Raw genomic sequence first — 21,309 nt, forward strand, 5'->3', positions numbered from 1 at the left:
AAAGGGCATTGTAGACGTAGACAAGAAGATTTTCAGTTTCAGGAGAGAAAAACAAACTCCCATTATTGACAAAAATTGTGGAATTTGGCTAAACGTTTCAGAATAGCTGTTAAATTTTTCCCCAACTCTAAATCCTTTCATTTCACAAAAGCTTTATCTTTTAACTGCCATTTTCAGTAAAATATATCTTAAAAATCCAGCTCTTCATTGGCAAAAACAAGTTGTTTATACAGTTTTCAGTTACTGGAGGTTTGATTTAGTGGCTAGTTCAAACCATCTGTTGCTCACATGTACACACACAACCTGCAGACAATTTGCAATTGGTCACAAAACAATGAGTCACCCCTGTTTAATATACAAACTCGCCAAGCCTGGTGTAGCCAAACTTCACAGAGACCCATTACACATTCTGCTTTGCAGAGGAAGTGCTGTACCTTTGCCCCTGTAGCTTCATGAATTACACCCACACATCACTGAGTTCACATGCTAAAGTCACAGCAGTATCTGTGGATTGTCAGGTCTATTCCTTGGCTGTGTGGGATGGGGGCAGAGCATATGCTGTGACAGGAAGTTGCTAACATGGTCCAGATGTGAGGACAAAAGACCACCTCCGACAGAGCTAGAAAACGTGCATGGTCACAGGCAGTGACTGCGGATATACACACACGATATGGGATCCATAGGTGGAAGAAAGTGGAATCATCTTTACGTTGTTTTTGCAAAAGCATGACAAAAGTAAAAAGATATTCCTCTCTGTGTTGTTTCACTCCCTCTCCTTACTCAGAAACACACAATGAAATTACCGCTAATGAAAAGAAGATTTGTAAAATTAACAGTTACAAGGAATCAATCCTGTATTTTTACATAAATAATAATGTATATGTGCCCCCTGGTGTTAAAAATTGTGTAGTGCAACAAAAACAGAAAAAAATGGAGCCTTTAATGTACTCTGACAACAGTGGTATTTATTAGTAAGTATGCACAAATTTTACTGTGAAGTCGATGTTGAAAACGAATAAACGTATGCAAGTATTTAAGGTAACAACTTTCAGATCGAAAAAAACATTACTGAGTTTATCAAACATTATTTATCATGTGACACTGCTGGGAAGAACTAACAGAAGCTTTTTACAGTAACAAAACAAGGGCACAGCACAACAGCTTACTAAAGAGATATTGCTAAATAGGATTAATGTATCCATAGAGACACAAATAAAAAAAAGTCTTGTTCCTTGAGTTGTTTGGCATTCCATTAATAGATATTGTCTATACAGCAGACCTCCAGAGAGCTGCATCCAACTCTGAGCCACAAGCCTTTATCCATCTCCTGTCTGCAGCTTTTACAGCCGATTAAAGGCCGTCTCTAATCCTCATCTTCCTCTTCATCAATTACGACCATCTTTCGTCTTCGCTTCACAGGAGCAGTGATCTCCTCCCCGTCCGAATCTGCATCACCATTTGTGTCCATGTCCATCGCAGTGGAAGAGTCATCTTCTGTAAAGACAGGAATGCAGCACTTCAGCCATCACTAAGAACCACTAATGTCAAAGACCTTCTAATGGTCCAGGTATGGACGTTAGGCTTAGCATGAAATAAAGATCCATCACAGTAGGGGGGCAGCAGTGAGTATTTGGGCTATTACAGATTGTCGGTTAGGGGGTCAGTGCCTGGCATTCTTGTTGTGACTCCCTAGAGAAGATGCTAATGGCTAGTTTGGCAGCACTGCTTTCCAGTGCACTTGAAAGTTGTTAGTGCACATATAGTCCTATAAAACTAACATAGCTGTCCATTAACAGAGTACGCCAAGCAGCTGTAAGCAACTTTTTGCAGATAAATAATAAAAGTGCATTTCCAGACACAATAACTACAAGCCACTAAACTTAAATCATACTCAACAATGTATGCACCGAATCTGTCTAATCCTTTGTGACTGTTCGCGTATAATGAGGTACAAGTTTGCAATGGATTCTTTATTCACAGAATTCATCTTAGATAATAATGAACACAAGACTTAAAGTTTAACGGAAGATCTAATAGTAGGTGGTTATTTGTTGGTGCTAAGTTAACTAAAGGAGTAATAATAGTTTGAACATCTAGTTGAAAAATGTTAATCGATAGATTAGTCATTTGAAAAAATACGTTTTCCATGTGAATGTTGTGCAAGTTGTTGTAAAAATACCAACAAGAGAACAAATACCTTTGTTCTCCTCCTCATTCTTGTCCAAAACTCTGCTTCTACTTCTTTTGGTTGAAGTATTCTTCTTGGACCTGATGTGGACAGGAACATAGAAAGAGCATAAAAAGGACTGCTGAGGTTTGACTTAACTTTATGAATAAAATAATACCTCACCTTGGAGTTACAGCGTCTGCATCTTCACCAGGAGTCACAACTGGCACAGAAGCTGAAACCAATTAAAGAAAAGGAGGAAAAATATGAACAAGTTCATATGAATCATTGACCTATCTTTGATTAGCATGAGATTAAAGACTGAAAACTGATTTGACAGGTGGAAAATGCTATGTCTAAAATGCTTGATTAAAAATCCCTTGCAGTGGCTTCACATTTTGATTCTAGTGAAGCTGAATCACTTTTTTTTTTTTAAACCAGGACATTTTATACTGATTTTACATCTATATATATTTTATATATCTATATCTGATTTATGTATCTAATTGTGCTGCTTTTTCCCCAGCAACAAAGCAGAAATAGTTCACCCATAAAAATGAAAAAGCGGAAGCAGCATTACAGGACCTACAGTATATATCAAAAGGAGCAGGTCTAAGGTCCCATTTGCTTTGATTTGCTTGGTATTCAGTTAACAGAGATTCTGCTGTCTAGACATCGACCTCCAGGGGGCTGGATTCACCTCAAAGCAGCTTGAGGGACCTTTATGTAAACTCCTGTCTGCAGTTTTTACAGTCCATTAAAGATGGTCACTAATCCTCTTCTTCTGTGTTTGCTTCACAGGAGCAGGAATAGCCTGCATAAGCCAGATGAACTATTATGCTTTGTATGCTACTTTCCTTTCCCAGTATGGCATTGTGTTGTTGCTTTTTCCCAGCAATTTATTTGAGGTCCAAACATATACAATCTTTAATATTTTTTTGCTTATACAATTGTATTTTATTTATTTCATTATTATTATTATTATTATTATTTTATCGATTTATTTATCCATTTTTGTCTTACTAGCGGTTTTCAAGATTGTAACTGTAACTGTAGATTGTAAGTGTAACTGAGCTACCAAGCAGTTTTCCTTGTGGATCAATAAAGTCTATCTAATCTAAACGGACAATTGATGCGTAAGCAATTACCTGTTTACATTTAAAAACTATTTGTGGTTTCACTACCACATTCTTAGCTGTGTGACAAGCCAACACACGCTGTAAAACAGGAAGGGTTTCTATATGTGCCGCATGTAACTTAATTCTCACCTAGAGAGAGAGAGCTGCAATTAAATGCTGAGACAATGTAAAGAAGATGAAACTCCCACACATACCTGTATCCTTGATGGTGTGCTCTTTTCTTTTGCGTGCAAGCACCAGGTCTCTTAGAGCCTGTGTTCTCTGTTCACCTGAGACCTCCTCCTCCTCCTCCTGCTGATGCTGCTGCTCCTCCTGGAGTTCTACAGTTGGGCTTCTCGCCCCGTCTTGTACCTCACTATCTTTAGGTTCTTCCTCTTTTGGACTAAGAGCTGCAGCTGCACTCTGAAGCTGAGATACAGTGATATTTGCAGGAATCCTCCAGAAGGACTCCTAATGACAGAACAATAAAAATGTACTATTTACACCAAGTACAGTGAGGGACCAGCCGTTAAATCTTTAGACTACATAATTACAAAAAGACTTTTCAACCAAATGATCAAATCAATCCGAATGAGCAAAGGGTATCTTTTGAATTAGAATGAGGTCAGAGGACTGGTTAGGTCATTAAATATCTCACATAAAAACACACACACCTGCCCATTTGCAGGTTGTCGCAGCCCCAGTTTTTTCAACAGCCTCTGGAAGGTCTTGTTCTCCATGGCATCTTCACTTGTCTCAGTCAGAGGGACGAGTGGGACAGGCTGCGAGAAACCTGTGGTATGGACAACAATAATTTCATGAACAGAACTAATTACTGTAAGATTTGTTTCACACAGGTCCACAACAGACAAGTTATACTGACCATCGTTTTTACGATCAACCGCAGTTCTGTTTAGACATTTCTGCAGCCACAGCAAAGGTTCAGACATGCCTGTCAAAACAAACAGCTTCTTCTCAAATCACATTTTCAAAACAAGGATTTAACACAAATACATTTGCTTTTTATTTCTGTCATTGCCTAAGGAATGAGACCGATATAAATACAACTAATCCATACATTTTTGAGGCTCAGCCTTCATCTCACCTTTTTGATGAAGAGCATACACAATGGTGCCTACATCAGCCCTCCTCTCCACTGAGGTGTGCATGCTTTGGCTCCTCCTTCCACCATTTTGGGTTTTTTCTCTCTCTTGCTTTTCTTCATTGTTGTCGCCGTCGTCGTCGTCCTCCTCCTCCTCATCATCATCACTCTCTTCGGACTCGTCCTCTCTTTCATCTTCATCATCTCTGTCCACATGATCATCTGGGAAGCCTTGTGTTAGCTCAGCTAGGAAATCCTCTTCAGACTGCAGTGGAAGAGTTTTGAAATCTTTATTTAGTCAATGTTTCTTTAAACATAATTTATTCTAGTTACATTAATACCACTGCAAAGTTAAAACCAAGATGAAGACTATGCAGTAGGTTAAGATGAGCAAACAGAAAAATAACTATCATGTGTAATTATGCTAGTCAGCTGCATTGAGTTGTGTTTTTTTTTGTTCTTCAAACAATAGAGACTGGAACTGAGCAGCTCATGTTAGAACTAGTAAGTATTGAACAGTTACTTACACTGGAACCATTGCAACACAGAAAAGAAAGAAGACATCTAAGTAGATAGTGTATAAGAGGCAGAAGGATGTTCTTCTGGCCACGGAGAGATGTGGGCACATACTGGACCAATGACAGCTGTCATTTGTGGACTATGTTGCAGTGACTTGTTGGTACATTTCTATGGAGGTCCTGCCCAGCTAGTGTATGGAGCATTAATACATATATGTATGGTCTGGTCTAGGTGGGTGCTACATGTCTAAGTAACATTCACATCAATGAATGTCAGGTCCAAATGTTTCCAGCAGAACACTGAATTGTCACAAGATGGTCAATGATATTTACGTCTCCTGTCAGTGGTCATAAAGTTGTGGCTGATCAGTGTATATATCTAGCTTCAGTGTAAAGACCAGTACTGTACCATTCTCCCAGAGCTCTTTCCTTGAGCACTGCGACTTCTCTTCTTATAAAGTTCTCTTCTCTCAGACACTAAGCCCATACTGAGCAGCTTGTCCACCACACGTGCGCGGGAGCGTTTGGCTGTGATCTTCTTCAGGATGTTACCCAGGACATCTGTAAAAAATAGATCATTGATTATACCAGAGACTCTTAAAAGAGACTTATATGGAGAACAAACACACAATAACAGGCTACATCATTTTTCTGTCATGTATTTTATATATAAACAACATGACATCCAGTACCGTCAGAGTCTTTGAACTCATCAAAGAGCATCTGCAGCTCCTGCTCTTGTTCCTCTGTCCATAGAACGATTCGAGTGCCTTTGCTTTGAAAAAGAAAAAAAATCTTAATAGCAGTCATTTTGTGCTACATTCCTCACATAACCTGGTGTACATACTTCTGCTTCTTTAGTTCCTTAGCGTTATCCACCAGACCCATGCGCACCAGCTGTGTCACTACCTGCCGCCGAGTGCGGGTGGTGTTGCTCAGTAATGGCAGCAGAGTCTCCACTATGTCCGGGACTGAGCATAAGAATTAAACATCAATGACAGAATCCAGTTACTTATAGCCCAACAAAGGGAAAAGCGGTGCAAACAACAAACAAAAAGAAAACCTTCAGCATCACGGTGCTCCTCATAGAGCTTACGCAACTCCTCTTCCTCGTCTTCAGTCCACGATGGTTTCTTTTCATCTCTGTTATATACAAATGTAATGGTCAGTTCTACCTGAAGTACACATAAACACCTGATATTTTTTTTTAAAGCACAAAAGAGCACCCACCCATCTTTGCTGTAGCCTTCCGTCATCTCCCGGACAGCCCCTACATTTTTCCAGAACAGCAGTTCAACATATGCCTTGTTGTTTTGTGCAGCCACTGAAAAGAAACGGTTCAGCACATACTTGGCAAACGTCACAAGTTCCTGAGAAGGAGAGAGAAGGTAAACGCCTGAGTACCATCTACAGTAAAGATTATAACCTTCTAAAAGTTGGACGACACAACAGACTGCTAATTTCTCTTGTGTTACGACTGTACCTTGTAGGCAGCTGCAGCTGGATCACTCAGGATTTTGTTGAAAAGGTGGAAAGCTGACAGCTGGAAAAGCAGTGCGTCCATTTTGAGGTCGACTGCCAAGCGGTGCAGCATTCGAATGATGCAGTGGTTAGTGTGTGGTGTATTTTTTGAATATGACTTCAATAGCAGAAGGTATGGATGCACAATGCCAGGGTTGGCAAACCTGCAAGAGAAAAAAAGCAAACACGTCGTGAAGAGGGTAACATAATGTGTTTATTTAGCTTGTGACAGCAGGTTACTGCTATAATCCTCACCTCTTGATGAAGTCATGGAAGTTAAACTCTGTTTCAGAAACATAAACAGCCTCCAACTCTTCCTCTTCTAACTCTGCTCCATCATCCTCCTCTTCCTCCACAGGGATCTCAGGAGGAGATGACCCTGATATTTAAAGGTCAGGTTTAAATTCTGCATAGATATGGTGGCACAGAGGTTAGTAAATAAACTTACTTGGCAGGTTGGCATGAAGTATCTGCTTAAGCAGTTCAAGTTCTTCTTCGGGTTCCACATCAACAGAACCAAACACGTCTCCCTCTGGCCACACCTCTCTGATTTTGAAGAGAGGAAAGACATTGATAAATAACTGCAAAAAGATGTCTAGGGATTAATCTTTTAGATGCTTCTTAAATATAAAGACTTGATTTTTTCCATGTTTATATTAAAAAAATAGATTTTTTGGTTGTGGTTGAAATCTTTGGCAGAAGTTATTTTAAACTGAAAAAACATGCATGACAGTTAAAAGGAATGGAGGCTCGCTGACCGGGCGGCACGCAGCAACCCCAGTGCTTCTGGTCCGAGTCGAGCCAGCAGGGCATCTTGCACTCGCACCATGGCCTCGGAACGCTGCTCCTCAGGAGGAGTTTCAGATGTGGCATCAAATGGCACAATGCTTTCAGTTAAAGACTCTGACAGCTGCAGACAGAAGACAGTGGACTCCATTTAGGTCGTCAATTCATCAAAGTCAGACTGGTATGTTTTAATACTTAAGTCCTCTTGGGCATCATCATTAAGCACTTTGCTCCCCCTGGAGGTCGATTCTGACCTGCAACCCTGTAGCCTTAAGGTCCTCCTCCACAACCTTCCAGGTCTCCTCCAGGGCCTCAGGACTTGTTTCCAGCGCTGACGGCTTTCTTTTACCTTGAGACCTTTTCCTCTTCACCCTTTTCTTCTGTGGAGTTATATGTTAACATATTAAAGGAAGGCCCGAGAGAGTACAAATGTACACACACACTACAAATTTAACGCAAGAACCCACCTGCACCATCAAGCTTTTGCGGCCTTTGGAGAAGCGCTCTAACATGCGCAAAAAGTGATGAGTTGACTCCACCAGGTCTTTGAGGTAGGAGTGAGGCTGCCTGGTTTCATCGTACTTTCTCAGCAAGGTCAGGAAAATCTCCCTGTACTCCATCATGTAGAATATGTTACCTGAATTGGAGGTGAAACCAAACAGATAAGACACTTTCTCATAGTTTCTGATGTAATCAATAGTAAATCATGAATATTGTTGGAGAAGTACATAATACACTTGACGGCACTGTGTGTAAAAATGGGTTTCACAATAGGTTTAACATATGCTGAAACATCTGACTCTTTTATGAGTTATTGAGTATATTTAAACTTATCTTACTTTTAATAACACTGGAGCTCTGACGGATGCTTTCATCCTGTGAATGGTCCATCTCATTCACAGTTAGCAGCAGCTCTTGATAGGCCTTTAGTGCCAAGTGCATCCTAAAGAGAAGAAAAGGTTTGTAGTCTGGGGCCAACTCAGATGTTTGCTTCTATTAAACCAACTCCCATCGATCTTCTTACCTGCGGGACCAGGATGTGGCTTCTTTGCGGTCTGTGAGCAGCATCTCATAGTAGTTGGTAATGTTGCGCTCAATAAAATTGAAAGCACGGATAGACATGGTCTCAGAAACTAAGTCGGCACGGAAGCCGTTGCCACGGTTGAAGGCCATGAAAAAGCTGAGTGCCCAGAGGTAATAGGTCTCATCGTGTTGTTGAGCCTGTTCTCGGATCAGACTTTCCTACAGGGGGAGAGGGAACTTTTCTGTCAAAGCAAAATTGAACTTTTCTCTTATCCATTCCATTCATTCATTCTGTAATAACTTGTCCCCTGGAGAGTCACGGGGGTCTAGAACCTGTCCCCCGTGACCCTAGTGAGGATAAACAGTACTAGAAGATGAGATGACCCCAGATGATTTAGTATGATGCTAGTTGAAGCATCCCAGTCTGAAGTGGATCAAAATCCTTTGCTTTATTTATGTAGTGTGATATCCCGTCTCTAATAAATAATACTACACCAGTTATGTCACAGTGGCTGACCTTGACAAGATACATGAGCCTATTGTAGCAATTCTCCAGGAAGTCCACACAAAACTCTCGCAGGAACAGTCGGACATTCAGGGCTGAGCGCCGTTTCTCTTTACAGTCCTGAGCCCGTCGATTCCTCTTGGGAACGCGTCTCACTGCTTTGCCAATGTCGTGAGTGTAATTTTTAAACTGAAGAAGAAGATATAAACACACAAATGATCCTTGTTGCCTTTACTGGTCATAATGCAAGATTCATATTGTCTATCAGAGAAGTGCTAAGGAAGCTGCACAACTTACATTGTGAAGATTTCTGTGATAGATCACATCTTTGTCTCCGATGGCCTTGAGGCCTCGAACAACAAAAGATCCTCCAAAACGAGAGTGTCTGAAAGCAAAACCAACAAACAGTTACAACCGTGGTTTGACAAGAGCTTAATTGTGTATCTGTCTGCAAAAGCATAGCAGACAATACAAGTGTGTTCACTGTATATAAATGCAGCTACGTCGGCTGGTCTGTACCTGGTTCCTCTTTGAAATGTGCGAGAACGTTTCTCTGCAAGCTCCCTCTGTCTCAGCGCCTCAAGCTCTTGAGAGTCTCTCTGCTTCTCTTCTGCTGAACGAGCGTGGCCAGCACTCACCAAAGCTTCTGGTGTCTGGAAAGGAGAAGAAAAAAAAGCTAGAACAGCTGGAAATCTGTAAGAGTAGCCCCAAAAAAGGTTATTCTGTCTAACCTGGTCTCTGAACATGAGGGAGATTATTTCCAACACATGCATACTCCACTGCTGCTCACTCTGGGCGGACGCCAGGAATTTCACCAGGTCATCAAACCCGCTCATGTGAATGGCCCACAGCACCCTGTCGTGGACACTGGCATCATCATCCACTTTCTACAACCAGAAGGAAAAACAGACTGAGAAAGGAGACCACACACAAGGCAAGTTAATATATTCCTGTTAGAGTCAGACCTTCTCTTCACATGGGTCTGCAGGGACATGAAGCACATTTCTGACCAGCAGCAAAATCCTCTCTATCAGCAGGTTATCTTCCTCCTGTCTCTGTTCCCAGTCCTGAATGAAGGATGGTTAGAGTCAAGACACAGAATAGAAACAACCCATGGAAAACCAGGACCAAATTATTGAAAGGAAACAGCACTCACAAGTTGTAGAAGGTTGTACAAAGACTCGCTTAAAATGCCAAACACACTCTCACTGGCGAATGCCTGAAAATAAAAGAGCATGAAAATATACACCAGTGCTTTTAAAGTAACAAACGTTGCAGTTATTATGAGCATAATTGTAGAAATTATCCCACACATAAATACACCAAACAGACATGACATTATGATGTATGTATATGGTCTAATATTGTGTGGGTGCTTCCGCAACAGCTGTGACTCATCAGAGAATGAGCATGTGCCTTCTGAGGGTGTCCTGGGGTGTCTGGTAACAGAATGTTGTTAGTGGCGGTTTCTGTGGATTATCCCACAGATACTATTTTCTTCATATTTTTTTTTTTTTTGAGTTGTTCCTAAACTATTTTTGTGTGTGTGTCTGTGTCAGGCTGCATCCTGCTGGGGATGGCTGCTGCCATCAAGGAGTGTCATTGTTATGGGGTGGGGGTGCCTGGTCTGGTCTAGGTGAGTGCTACATGTCTAAGTAACATCCACATGAATGAATACCAGGTCAAGTTTCACAGCAGAACACTGAATTGTCACAAGATGGTCAATGTTACATAGTTTTCCTGTCAGTGGTTTTAATGTTGTGGCTGATCAACGTATACATTCTGAATATACTATGAAAGTACCTCTTTATAGGCTTGTAAATGAGATGTCACTTGTAAAAAGTGACGTCTATACACTGGGTCATCTGGGACTTTACCAAAACAAAGCATTGCCGGCTGTGTGAGGTTGACCATGAGTCTGAGAATAAAACAGAAGCATCATTTCAGCAACACTTCCTCATTTATACAATCTTATGACATCAAGAGGCACCACATTACCTTATGAACTTACTGTCAGGATGTTTAATTTACCTTTATAACAACTGAATAATGAACAAACTGGTTTTGTTACATGTCTACTTAAACTATTGATTGATTTGCATGCATTTTAATTTGGAGAGATGTGTTTTGTTTTGTGTCATACCTGATGCAGGCATCAAATAAGGCTTTGTCTTCTCTGTGCTGAGTGATAATCGGAAGAAGGTCGTTCTGTACAATCTGGCCTGCACCCAGCTGCTGGCGGACATCACGAGTGTCATCTTCATAGCGTAAGTAGCGGATCAAGTCTTTCACACTCTCTGTAAAACGAGGATATGACTACTATTAAAGCAGGACTGGTCTCCAACCAAATTTAATCGCAACTAAATATTTTTTGATCTCAAAACATTCACCCAAGCAATCCGCTTCCTTGTGATAGGTATCTCCCTCCAGATAACCGAGAGCGCTGCACGTTGCCAACAGTTCACAGTTCATCCTGACTAAGTTCATTCACCATCACCTGGAATCCGTCTGGACAGAAGATGAACAAAACATTATAGAAAGCTTTTCTGCTAACATTGTATTTTGTGTGTTATTCTTGAGGATCAGATCAATGCAAGTAATATTTCCTGCTAGGAGAGAACGGACAACAAAACCATGTCTTAACCTAGCTCATGGTTTTTTGTTTACTAGCCATTTTATTAGGTACACTAATGTATTCTAATATAACAGTCATGCAATTAAATCCGCTTTCATGGCTTTTGTAGTGTTTGATTTATGTTGCAACAGTGAAAGAAAGGTCTAAATTCAATAGTATGATCTGTAGGATGCAGTTTGTGGTGCTGTTAAACCGGATTGACTTAAACAACAAAAGTGTTTCTGTTATATAGCCTAGTCCAGTGACTAAAATGGCAACGTCAAAATAATGGGATTGTGAAAATAATAGAAACATGTGTCGGTACAACATAATATAACAATAAATATAAAAAAATACAGTCTCCAAATGTAAACATGGTTAACCAACCGCTCTGTTAAAACGATTATAATACAAAAAGCAGAATATATGTTTTTCTACCTTTAAGGCTTCTCAAATAGTTTAATTTCAAAAAAAGTTAAACAGTGAAAACAGATATGAGAACTATTCTTTATTTTATCTGATTCCAGCAGCCACTAACATGCTACCTACACAATAACGCTTAAATATCTAATAACATACACAGTATTTTAACTTAAAACTTTAAGTATATTTCTGATAATATTGCTGTACTTTTACGTGTAATTAAGTACTTTACGAGTATATTAATGTAATTAAACTCCTCACAAAGCTGTTATGTAGCAAGAGTTTCAGTTAGCTTCAGTTTAAAATGAACACAGTCCGAGTACAGAAAAAGACAAAAAAAACAACAACAACAGACTAACCCACCAGGTGGTTCAAATGTGGTCCCTCTCCGATTGTCGTTGTCAATAACAGTCGCTATATACTGTTAAAGCGGTTTAATTTGCAATGAAGTCTGTTTTTGAACCTGCTGCCTCACAAATATGACAACTCCAACAAGTCTCGCGCCAAGACAGCGAGCGAACACACAGAAAGCGGAAGTAGAATGTCGTCACATCCTGGGATCTTACAGCCCTTAGTTTAGCCTTTCAGGCAGTACTTTGCTGGACAGTGACGGTGGCAAAAGACGTCTCTCCAACAAGTATGCGAGATTTAGATGGAGAGAGTTGAAAGTGAGACTAAGACCAATTCGATTTTTTGTTCGTTTACGTGCCAAACTTTATGAACTTCGTGGAACGTGTTTGCAGTTTTACTTAAAGTGCCTGAAAGGCTAAACTCGGGGCAGTTGTTAATTTAACAGACACCACCACCTGGACAATGTTAAAGACCCATAGAACCTTCTTCCATTGCGCCGTGGTCTGGTTCTGATGCTTATGATGTCCATTGCAGTGGACAGGGTCAACTTCTTGGCTTCTAAGCCAGTTGAACAACCATCATAATCTAGTAATTATTTACATAATGTTTAACACATTACCTTGAAAAGTTAAAACTATTCCTGAATACAACTTTTTAATGTGACAGAGTGAAACACACAGAAACCTTAATACCATGTAAATAAATATTTAAACAGAATCATTCCTATAAAACTTCAACTTGATATTGTCTCCGTTCACTTTCTAACATAATGATTAAGACAGATTAGTTCTTTATGTCTCTCACTGAGGCTCATATTAATGTGTATTATTTTTATTAGGGTGGACAGTGTGGGTGGACTGTGACAGTTGTTAGTCACCCAGAACAACTACAACTATACTGGTTTCACCAGTCATTTAGTTAAGGACTGAGGAAGATTCTAGCATGAGTGGTGAAACGTCTTTAAAATTCATGTCCATTGTCTGGAGAATTTGGAGGAATATGTGATTGTAAATTTAGTGTTAGTAATAAGAGAATTAGTGGTTAAATAATTAATATTATTTTTTTGTCAATTTAGTCATATTTATCCATAAACAAAGCAAAAACAAAGTCAACTGGACTTGTTTCACCACTCAGCTCATTTTAGGACTGAGGAAGTCCTGGGTGAGTGGTGAAAGGAAATCTCTAAAAGTTCAGTCCAGGTTGTTTATATATATATATATATATATGTATATATATATATATATATACATATATATGACTGAGAATCTTCACAAACGGGGGAGTGGGAGGGGAGGTAGAGTTACAGATAGAGGGTTAGGGGTAGAGGGGTAGAGTTAGGTGGTTGTTTTCTCCAGAAACTGTGTTTCTTGTCTTTTTTGTAATTCTGTGGTGGAGACCTTGTGGTTTAATCTTCTGAAGTGCTGCTGTTTTGCTTGTTTTCATGCATGAAGCCCTTCTTCTCTTTCTTTGTTTTCTTCTTGTTGTGAAGGGCAAGCTCTTGAAGACAGACATTTTTAGTGATCACAAGCTTCAGGTCTTCTTCAGCTTTGCTGGCATTCTCCTTCAGGGCTTCTCTTTTCTCCAGCCATAGCTTCTCCATCTTTTTCAGTCTTGTCTTTGAGGTCTCGTCTCCCTCAGCTAGCTCCTTCTAGAACTTCTCCTCCTCCGCATTTGTTGATGCTCTGGTCCAGTGCAGCTTGTCTGAGGCTGAGCTCTGATGAAATGGCCAAATGGTCACTTCTTACAGTGTTGATCAAATTGTCTTTATCAGTGATCTGCTCCTGCAGCTGATTCACCTTCTTCTGACACTCAGCTTCCATTTGCTGCAGGTCAGAGCTTCACTGGGTGTCATATGTTGATTTGAGCTTGTTTAGCTCATTCTCAATGTCAGTCTTCATCTGGTCACAGGTTTTCATCCAGAAGATTTTTCTTCTCTCTGCCTCCTCTAATTCTGCTGCTTGTCTATCCTTGTGGTGTCTAAAGCTCTTTCTAACTCATTGATGTCTTTATCCCCAGCCTGCCCTGTAAGCAGCGATTGTTGATTTCCTTCCTCCAAAGGTCCTTCTTAGCAAAATGAAGGTCTTCTCTGAGTGTGAGCACATCTGAGCCATTACTCATCTCTGCAGGTTGTATGTCATGCCATGGCCTGGGATGCTGGGGGGCGTGTGAGTGCATATCTGAGTTGGGGGGCACTCCTGCAGGTTGCATGTTATCTCAGTGCGAGCGATGCTGATGTGTGTGAGCTGTGCTCTCCTCGACGGCTGATGTGAGTGCATTTGTGATCAGGATGCATCTTTTGTAGGAAACTGTAGTTGACAGTTACGCCCTCTAGGTGGCGCTCGTTGCCAGTGATTAACGATGCCGGATATGTGTGAACGGTTGTTCAGAGTATCTGACGGTGTCGGTTGACAGATGTTACAGCGTTGATCGTTGCTGATCGTAGTCCTGAGAGTCCTGAGAGATTTCTGCTCTGAGTACAAGTGTCTTTTCCATGTCGTTCTAAAGTGATGACGTCGATGACGGAGGATGAGGATGATAATGGTGACGAGTATGATGGAGACAAAACATCAGATTTGATCCAATTATTTATGGTTTTCCAATAAAACATCAGTATTTGTGCAGAGAGTTTGTTGACCTTTTCCTATTAATTAATTTTAATTTGATTTAATGTGAATATAATTAGATCTGGAAAAAAATGACCAAATCTCATCAGCTCTTTGAAAATGTCACTCGTACAAAAATACGAGAAACTGATGTGTCAAAAATTTCTTTGAAAATCTAGGAATGAAACTTCACTGTCCCATGGGACGACAACCTATTGCAACTAGCTGACTCGAAAGTGCTCTCATTTAAAGCAGCCTTATTGCTCCTGTCGATCCCCTCAAGCTGAAATGATCAACTTTACTATAAACTCTCTTTTTCTAATTTGTGTGTAACATTAACTAGATTGAAAGGGTCAGGTTGGGTGGGCATGTTTCAACAGCCAGGTGTCATTTAGCCCAATGCTATATCCTATCCTCATGCCCTATTTTGAGCTGCACTGTCGCCCCGTGGGTTACTATGATATCTTTGACCATGACCAGTTATTCCTCAATTGTGTTGGACAACCAGATTCAGGAGGAATTCAGCCAGGACTAAGGCCTAAGAGTGAATGTCATACAAGTTTACACACAACTAAAATAAATTATTTAATAAATTAAGGTTCCCCGTTTATCTTGTTTTCACAAAAAGCGTAGGCTACAGAGACCTTGCTTGGATGGAACAAATGAGGAAATCAGTAGAGCACAACAAATGAGCAGAGAAAGCACAGAGGACACTGATTTGCTCCATTTGGGTTTATTTTGCACGAACATATTCTTTCATCAGTTGTGCCAGATACACACCACAGCGTTACAAAGCACATTCAGCAAAAAGTCTACTCAGTTGGTGACTGTCAGATTTTTCATTGTCAACATTTCTTGTGTGTTACTTATTTACCAAGAATGCATGTCTTTGGTGAAAAGGTAGTTTGCACAATAAGACGATAGCAAAGCTCCTAAAATAAATGTAGGCGGTCTGTCTTTTAAGGTGAGTTTGCCAAAGGGCAGTGTCAGGATGTGTGTTAGCATATTCATATTTAGGACACACTCTATTGAAATCCTGCCTATTTAGTAGTTTAATGCTCGACTACAAATGTGTGGTCGTCTAAGGATTCTGCGGGATTGCACTGTAAATGAAGGCCTCGGGTGGTATGTTAATAAGTGGTTTTGCACAGTTCTAAAGAAGACACAAAGTGTTCAGCAAAAGTCGGGTGGCTCCAAATAGCACCAAATGGACTCTCTGAAGGAATTCATCCAACATTGCACCTATGCTTAGACTCACTTTGCTAGACACTGAAACACATAACTAGTAGGAATGAGGGCTATATAGATCAGAGTTGTCTTTTTTCTATTTTTTCCACTTTTCTATCATGGCACTGGCCTTCACATTGTCTAATGAATTTTTACTCCTCCTTGTCCTCCTTGCCCTCCTTGTCCTCCTTGTCTTCCTTGTCACTTTTATCCGAGCCTCTCTCTTTCTCCCTCCTGGATTCCTTCACCACCTGATAAATAAAACACTAGGTTAGTTTAAAAAAAATGACACAAGGCTCAGTATATTTTGCTTGTGTTGCTTGCAGTTTCACATCAATGCTGCCAAGCTAGTTATTATGTTTAGTCAAGTCATTGTTGTACCTCTCCATCTCTAGTCTCAACTGTCTTTATCACCACAGTCCTCTTGCTCTGGCTTTCTGGAGGTTTTTCATAGTCTATGAAAAGTCAGATTAAAGCGCTGCTGAGACTTTTATACACATATAACACGATTTTTATTATTTTCGTCAAAATCATTTCAAAAGTTGAAACCACCAGGCACATAAAGGGTTGCTATTGAACAGTGATGAGTTAAAAGGGATTTCAGTACAGCGCTAGTTCTGGAAGTAAAAATCCCATCAATGATGAACTGTGGACTGACAACTAGATCACTTCCACAGCTGACAGTGGCATGAAAATAGTCTGGTTTGCAAAATATCTTTAATCTTAATAATTATTGATAATTATTATTATTATTTATTTAATTTAACTGTGGACATAAAAAGATGAGAAGTTAAGTACAGTTGCCATGGTACATTTAAACAACAGAGTTTATGCTGCAGGAAATAAATTACTTTTGTTCTGTATTAATTAATTATTATTAATTTTGTATTAATTAATGTGATTCAGCAGCAACTCTTTTTAATTTAAGTTAAACGATGACTCTGATTTGTACCTTTGACTTTCTACATCTCCATACATACTGAGGCTCGAGGGTTTTGTAGCTATTCCACGAAACAAACTGATGAATAAAACGTGGATGCTCATAACTTTGGCATGCCCATGCTGAGAATAATAGATAAGATATAAACATTTAAAATAAAATAAAAAATCAGTGTAGGGACAGTACTTCCAAAACAAGCAGCTCTCCAGCACAACTATAACTGAAAGAGATTTTAATAAACTTTTATTTTTTCATAAAAAAAATAAAATAAAAAAAAAGATCTATAACTCACCTCGGTCACCAAAGTGATTGCTCATCCCAATATTGAGGATGGGAACAGTAATCCTAAACAGGGGGAAAACAATTAGCTTGTTACATCCTGGAAGGAAAAAGACCCAAGAGAGAAATCTAATGTGAAACTGCTAGATTTATGCAGGCTTGAAGGCTTGATTTATGTCCCTCACCTGCTCTCCTCCCCCTCCAGCAGTTTACGGTAAGTAGCGATCTCAATGTCCAGAGCCATTTTGACATTGAGGAGGTCCTGGTACTCCCTCAGGTGGCGAGCCATCTCGTCCTTCAGGTGGCGGATCTCGTCCTCCAGTCGGCCTACATTGTCTTGGTAGTTGGCAATCTCATTGCCAAACTGGTCCTCCATTTCACGCATCTGCCTCAGCAGAGCTTCATTCTGAAAGAATTGGATTTGAAGCAGCTTTTACATCTGAAATACTCAAACAATATGGATTATTAAGAAGCGGCATTTGGCCTTACAGTGTTCTTCATTGCATCAATTTCACAGTTGAGAGACTGAATCTGCCTCCTGGACTCGTTGGCCTCCTGCTTGGCCTGCCTCAGAGCATCAGTGTTGCGTTTTGCAGATTCAGTCAAATCAGCAAACTGTAAGAAAAAAAAAAAATTAATTTCTGTACATTCTTGTAGAACCCTGCAGTGCATGTTTCTGCCTGTCTTTCCTACCTTGGACTTGTACCAGTCCTCAGATTCTTGCATGTTCTTCAAGGCAATGGTCTCGTACTGGGCCCTGATGTCCCTCAGAGCCCCAGTTAGGTCGGGCCTAGAGGTGCTGTCCACCTCCATCTTCAGCTGATGGGTCTGAACACTCACCTGGACATCCTGGATTTCCTAATAATATAAATTATAGCATGATATTTACAGGGTCAAATCCAGGTTAACTTGCAATTTCTTGCTTCAATAATAAGGATGGCTTACCCTACGACTTTAACAGTTACTGTGACGATTATGACAATCATCTCCTTTAAAAAGTCTTCCAAAACATATCTCATATCTTTTTTTTTTATTATATACAGTATAAAGATCAAACAAACTGCCAAACAAGAGTTTTTACACACTGTCAATTATCTAATCACTGGGATGAGTTTACTGAAGTCAGATATGTTCAGCCTGTTAATCTACTCGTCTAAAGATTATTTACGTTGATAGATGACAGAAAAATACTTTTGCATTTCTATGAGTCCGGTAGAAAGATACCATCACTTACCTCATCATGGAGTTTCTTAAGGAATTCGATCTCATCCATCAGAGACTCAATCTTCCTTTCCAGCTCCAGACGGGCCAGTGTGGCATCATCCACATCCTTGTTTTTTCAAGAGACACACACACAAATAAACTCTATTATCTATTGCAACTGTGACTCGGATACATCTGATGTGTAACTACACGCACACACACACACACACACACACACACACACACACACACACATGCACACACATATATAAAGGTCCATTAGCAAAAGATATACTGGTCTGGGTCAATACCATTTTAGAAATCTATCATGCCATATTTTTGTGACACTATAATGGAAGTGTTGGAGACAGACAGAACAAAGCTGTTCATTGTTGACATGTTATCTGATGAGAAGAATGCTGAAATCAATAGAGAAATCATGGTCCAGTGAGTGTTTACCTTGCGGAAGGCAACCAGGTTACTCTCAGCATCCGCCCTCTTCTGGGCTTCTTCCTCCAACCTGAGTGAGAGAAAGTAATTCAATCAAATTTATTTCAGACACCAACAATCTCCTTTTCAACAAAAAGGCACAAGAAAAGAAGAGAACAATTTTCCCTCCCCCCCAAGAGCTCCCTTTCTGTCAAATGTTGCACCGGGGCATCAGCTGGCAAAAAGCTTTGTGAATCAATTTGTTAATTCACTGTCCTGTAAAAGGGGTTTGGGAGCATGTCCACTGGGATCAGCAGCTGCTCCTTTAAACTAATGTGAGATCTCTACAATTCAATAAGGTCATCTGCACACACACTTCCCATCTTTTAATGATTTTAACTCTTTTGCAGTAATAAGGAAACAACACAACTAGTCACGTTTGCAAAGCTACAGACGATTTGGATGGTCTGGATGTTTAAGGAATTCAGAGCCAAAATGTAATTGTTCTTATTTAAAATCCCTTAATTTCATTCAGTTTAAACATTTACTTTTATCACACAGTGAGTGATGCGCTGCGTGTATGCTCATTGTCCTGATGTGAGACTTCATCTGTTTTGTCGGAGGACAGGAGTCTTCCCCGGGCTGGACATAAAGTAGATTAGTGGGTCCTGCTCCCCTCATCTTTAATTCATGTGGTGTTACACTGGCCCTTTTGTCCTAATGGGCTCTCTGGCACCATCCCATCAGTACACAGGGAGACTGAAAACACACCTAATGGAGTCATTGAGTCACATTGATTTTTTCTGACGCTGTTCTTGCCACGCCTGATATCCAACCTCTCTTCCTCTGGTACCATTTCCCCCTTCTCCTCAGCCGGCCCCACCCTGTGTCTGGTGTGTCCTTCCTCTTACTTTCTGCTGTCATTTTTTTTGGTATTGCATTGCATAATTGTGCGCAAGTTGTGTTATGAGACATTCTGACTTTTTCCTGACTTCCTGCACCACCTTTACTCACCTTGCTTTTTCATTTTTACTCATGATGTTCAGCAAAGACAGGCATTCATAATTGATACTAATAACTCAACACAGTGCAGTGCAGCTTCTTCTATCCTGCTGCTGCCCTTGTGCCACGCCCTACATCACCATCATTATTACTGGAGTTAAGTGGCAGTTGCCAAAGGACTTCCCCTCAGCTGGGCTTAAAGTGGATCATGTGTAGTGTATTATAAGTGTCAGAGAAAGATGAGATGATGGTTAACATAGTTGCCCACAAGTGAGGCCCACAACAACACACTGAATCACAACAGCACTGGAATCTAGGTGAGAAAACCAACCTCTGCTTGATTAGTGCCAGGTCTTCAGCCAGGTTGTCCCTCTCCAGCTGGTACTGGTCTCTCTCTTTGCCAACAGCATCCATCTGGCGCCGCATCTCCCTTAGCTCCTCCTGGAAGAGCTCGGAGGCACGGTTGGGCTGGCCGTGCTGCTGCTGACCCTTGAACTGGTTGAGCTCCTGCTGCAGTGCGCCGTTCTGCTGCTCTAGGTAGCGCACCTTCTCAATGAAGCTGGCGAAGCGGTCATTGAGCTCCTGCAGCTCGGCCTTCTCGTTGCTGCGAGTGGTGAGGAACTCCTGGTTGATGGCCTCAGCGAGGGTGAAGTCCACCTTGTCATAGGAGAGGCGAGGGGGCTGAGGGCTGGGACGGGAGCGTTGTTGGTGGTAGGTGGTGGAGCGGGATGTCACCACAGGAGACATGGAACGCACATAGCGTCCCCCGGACATGGGCATACGGGAGGACACGGGGGAGTAGGAGGACATTGAAATGGGGTGTGGGCTTCCAAAGGTCCGCCTGTAGGAGGTGGAGGTATGCGCTGAAGAATGGCTCATGGTCAGTCTGGTTCTGTTCTCTGTCGCTGTGTGAAAGTGGAGAGCTGAAGGCTTCGAGATGCTCGTCAAGCAACAGGACACCAGACTGAAGAGTGCTCAGGGCTTTTATGCACTCAGGCTGGTCAGCATCGCATCTCCCCCTCCTTCATGTCTGCTCACCCCACCCACACAAGCCTTCCTTTCTCAATCACTCATCAGCATACAAGCCCTGACCACTCCCTACCCTTCAGAGACAGACCCTCCCCCCCTCTTTGCTTTTACCATGCTCTGTCTCTTCCCTGTGTCTCGACAGTTCCACCCTTTTAACCAGAGAACTTGGCAAGAAGCCCAACTACCATCCACATTACTGTTCTGATAACAGAAGATCTCCTCGCTCCCATCCCTCCTCCCCTCTCATAGTTGTCCTCTCATTGACACTTCTCACTCATGCTTACTCTGTCAGTGTTAGTCGTTCATCCATATGATTCCTGTACATTCACTACTGTGAAAACTAACTTTTCTTTCCTCGCCTGCACCTCTCAGTACACTACTATCAGATGTGCCTGTTCAAGATTCTGTGACCTGGTTCTCCACAAGAAAATGTGAAATTCTAACCTAAATTGAATCAAACGAATACATT

The 21,309-nt window shown here is 41.0% G+C and overlaps 2 protein-coding genes across 4 annotated transcripts; both read right to left on the minus strand.

The window, feature by feature from the left end:
- Positions 1–945: 945 nt before the first annotated feature.
- Positions 946–12,277, minus strand: timeless (timeless circadian clock). Of its 2 annotated transcripts, none has more exons than XM_047581768.1 (30): positions 12,141–12,277; positions 11,131–11,248; positions 10,884–11,037; positions 10,544–10,658; positions 9,897–9,959; positions 9,706–9,807; positions 9,472–9,627; positions 9,260–9,393; positions 9,038–9,125; positions 8,753–8,929; positions 8,237–8,454; positions 8,052–8,155; positions 7,680–7,849; positions 7,467–7,592; positions 7,185–7,336; positions 6,875–6,972; positions 6,682–6,805; positions 6,389–6,590; positions 6,136–6,275; positions 5,969–6,048; positions 5,753–5,876; positions 5,598–5,680; positions 5,315–5,466; positions 4,391–4,652; positions 4,169–4,237; positions 3,960–4,078; positions 3,501–3,756; positions 2,351–2,402; positions 2,198–2,268; positions 946–1,494 (listed from the first exon to the last, which is right to left on the minus strand). In XM_047581768.1, exons 2-30 carry the CDS (start codon positions 11,225–11,227, stop codon positions 1,364–1,366), a joined length of 3,819 nt encoding a protein of 1,272 aa, XP_047437724.1. In that variant the 5' UTR covers positions 11,228–11,248; positions 12,141–12,277; the 3' UTR covers positions 946–1,363. The 2 variants fall into 2 exon arrangements, with proteins under 2 accessions (XP_047437724.1, XP_047437726.1); XM_047581770.1 differs by having other exon boundaries at positions 12,137–12,277.
- Positions 12,278–15,448: 3,171 nt separating this feature from the next.
- Positions 15,449–20,791, minus strand: prph (peripherin). Of its 2 annotated transcripts, XM_047583945.1 has the most exons (9): positions 20,143–20,790; positions 18,840–18,900; positions 18,412–18,507; positions 17,871–18,035; positions 17,667–17,792; positions 17,363–17,583; positions 17,191–17,243; positions 16,340–16,413; positions 15,449–16,209 (listed from the first exon to the last, which is right to left on the minus strand). In XM_047583945.1, the coding sequence occupies exons 1-9, from the start codon at positions 20,688–20,690 to the stop codon at positions 16,111–16,113; spliced, it is 1,443 nt and encodes a 480-aa protein (XP_047439901.1). In that variant the 5' UTR covers positions 20,691–20,790; the 3' UTR covers positions 15,449–16,110. The 2 variants fall into 2 exon arrangements, with proteins under 2 accessions (XP_047439901.1, XP_047439902.1); XM_047583946.1 differs by lacking the exon at positions 16,340–16,413 and having other exon boundaries at positions 20,143–20,791.
- Positions 20,792–21,309: the final 518 nt, after the last annotated feature.

The sequence above is a fragment of the Mugil cephalus genome, chromosome 4 (genome assembly GCF_022458985.1).
Source record: "Mugil cephalus isolate CIBA_MC_2020 chromosome 4, CIBA_Mcephalus_1.1, whole genome shotgun sequence".
In the NCBI taxonomy this organism is placed as follows: domain Eukaryota; kingdom Metazoa; phylum Chordata; class Actinopteri; order Mugiliformes; family Mugilidae; genus Mugil; species Mugil cephalus.

What these genes read in the sequence shown, in the direction of transcription:
- timeless (XM_047581768.1), bottom strand. Translation starts at nt 11,227, where the DNA reads ATGAACTTAGTCAGGATGAACTGTGAACTGTTGGCAACGTGCAGCGCT. An exon ending in ACTTCATGCCAACCTGCCAA is followed by an intron (nt 6,806 to 6,874) that starts GTAAGTTTATTT and finishes TTTAAATATCAG; the next exon opens with GGTCATCTCCTCCTGAGATC. An exon ending in TTCCATGACTTCATCAAGAG is followed by an intron (nt 6,591 to 6,681) that starts GTGAGGATTATA and finishes TTTCTCTTGCAG; the next exon opens with GTTTGCCAACCCTGGCATTG.
- prph (XM_047583945.1), bottom strand. Translation starts at nt 20,690, where the DNA reads ATGAGCCATTCTTCAGCGCATACCTCCACCTCCTACAGGCGGACCTTT. An exon ending in ACCTGGTTGCCTTCCGCAAG is followed by an intron (nt 18,508 to 18,839) that starts GTAAACACTCAC and finishes TGAAAAAACAAG; the next exon opens with GATGTGGATGATGCCACACT. An exon ending in AGGACTGGTACAAGTCCAAG is followed by an intron (nt 17,793 to 17,870) that starts GTAGGAAAGACA and finishes TTTTTCTTACAG; the next exon opens with TTTGCTGATTTGACTGAATC.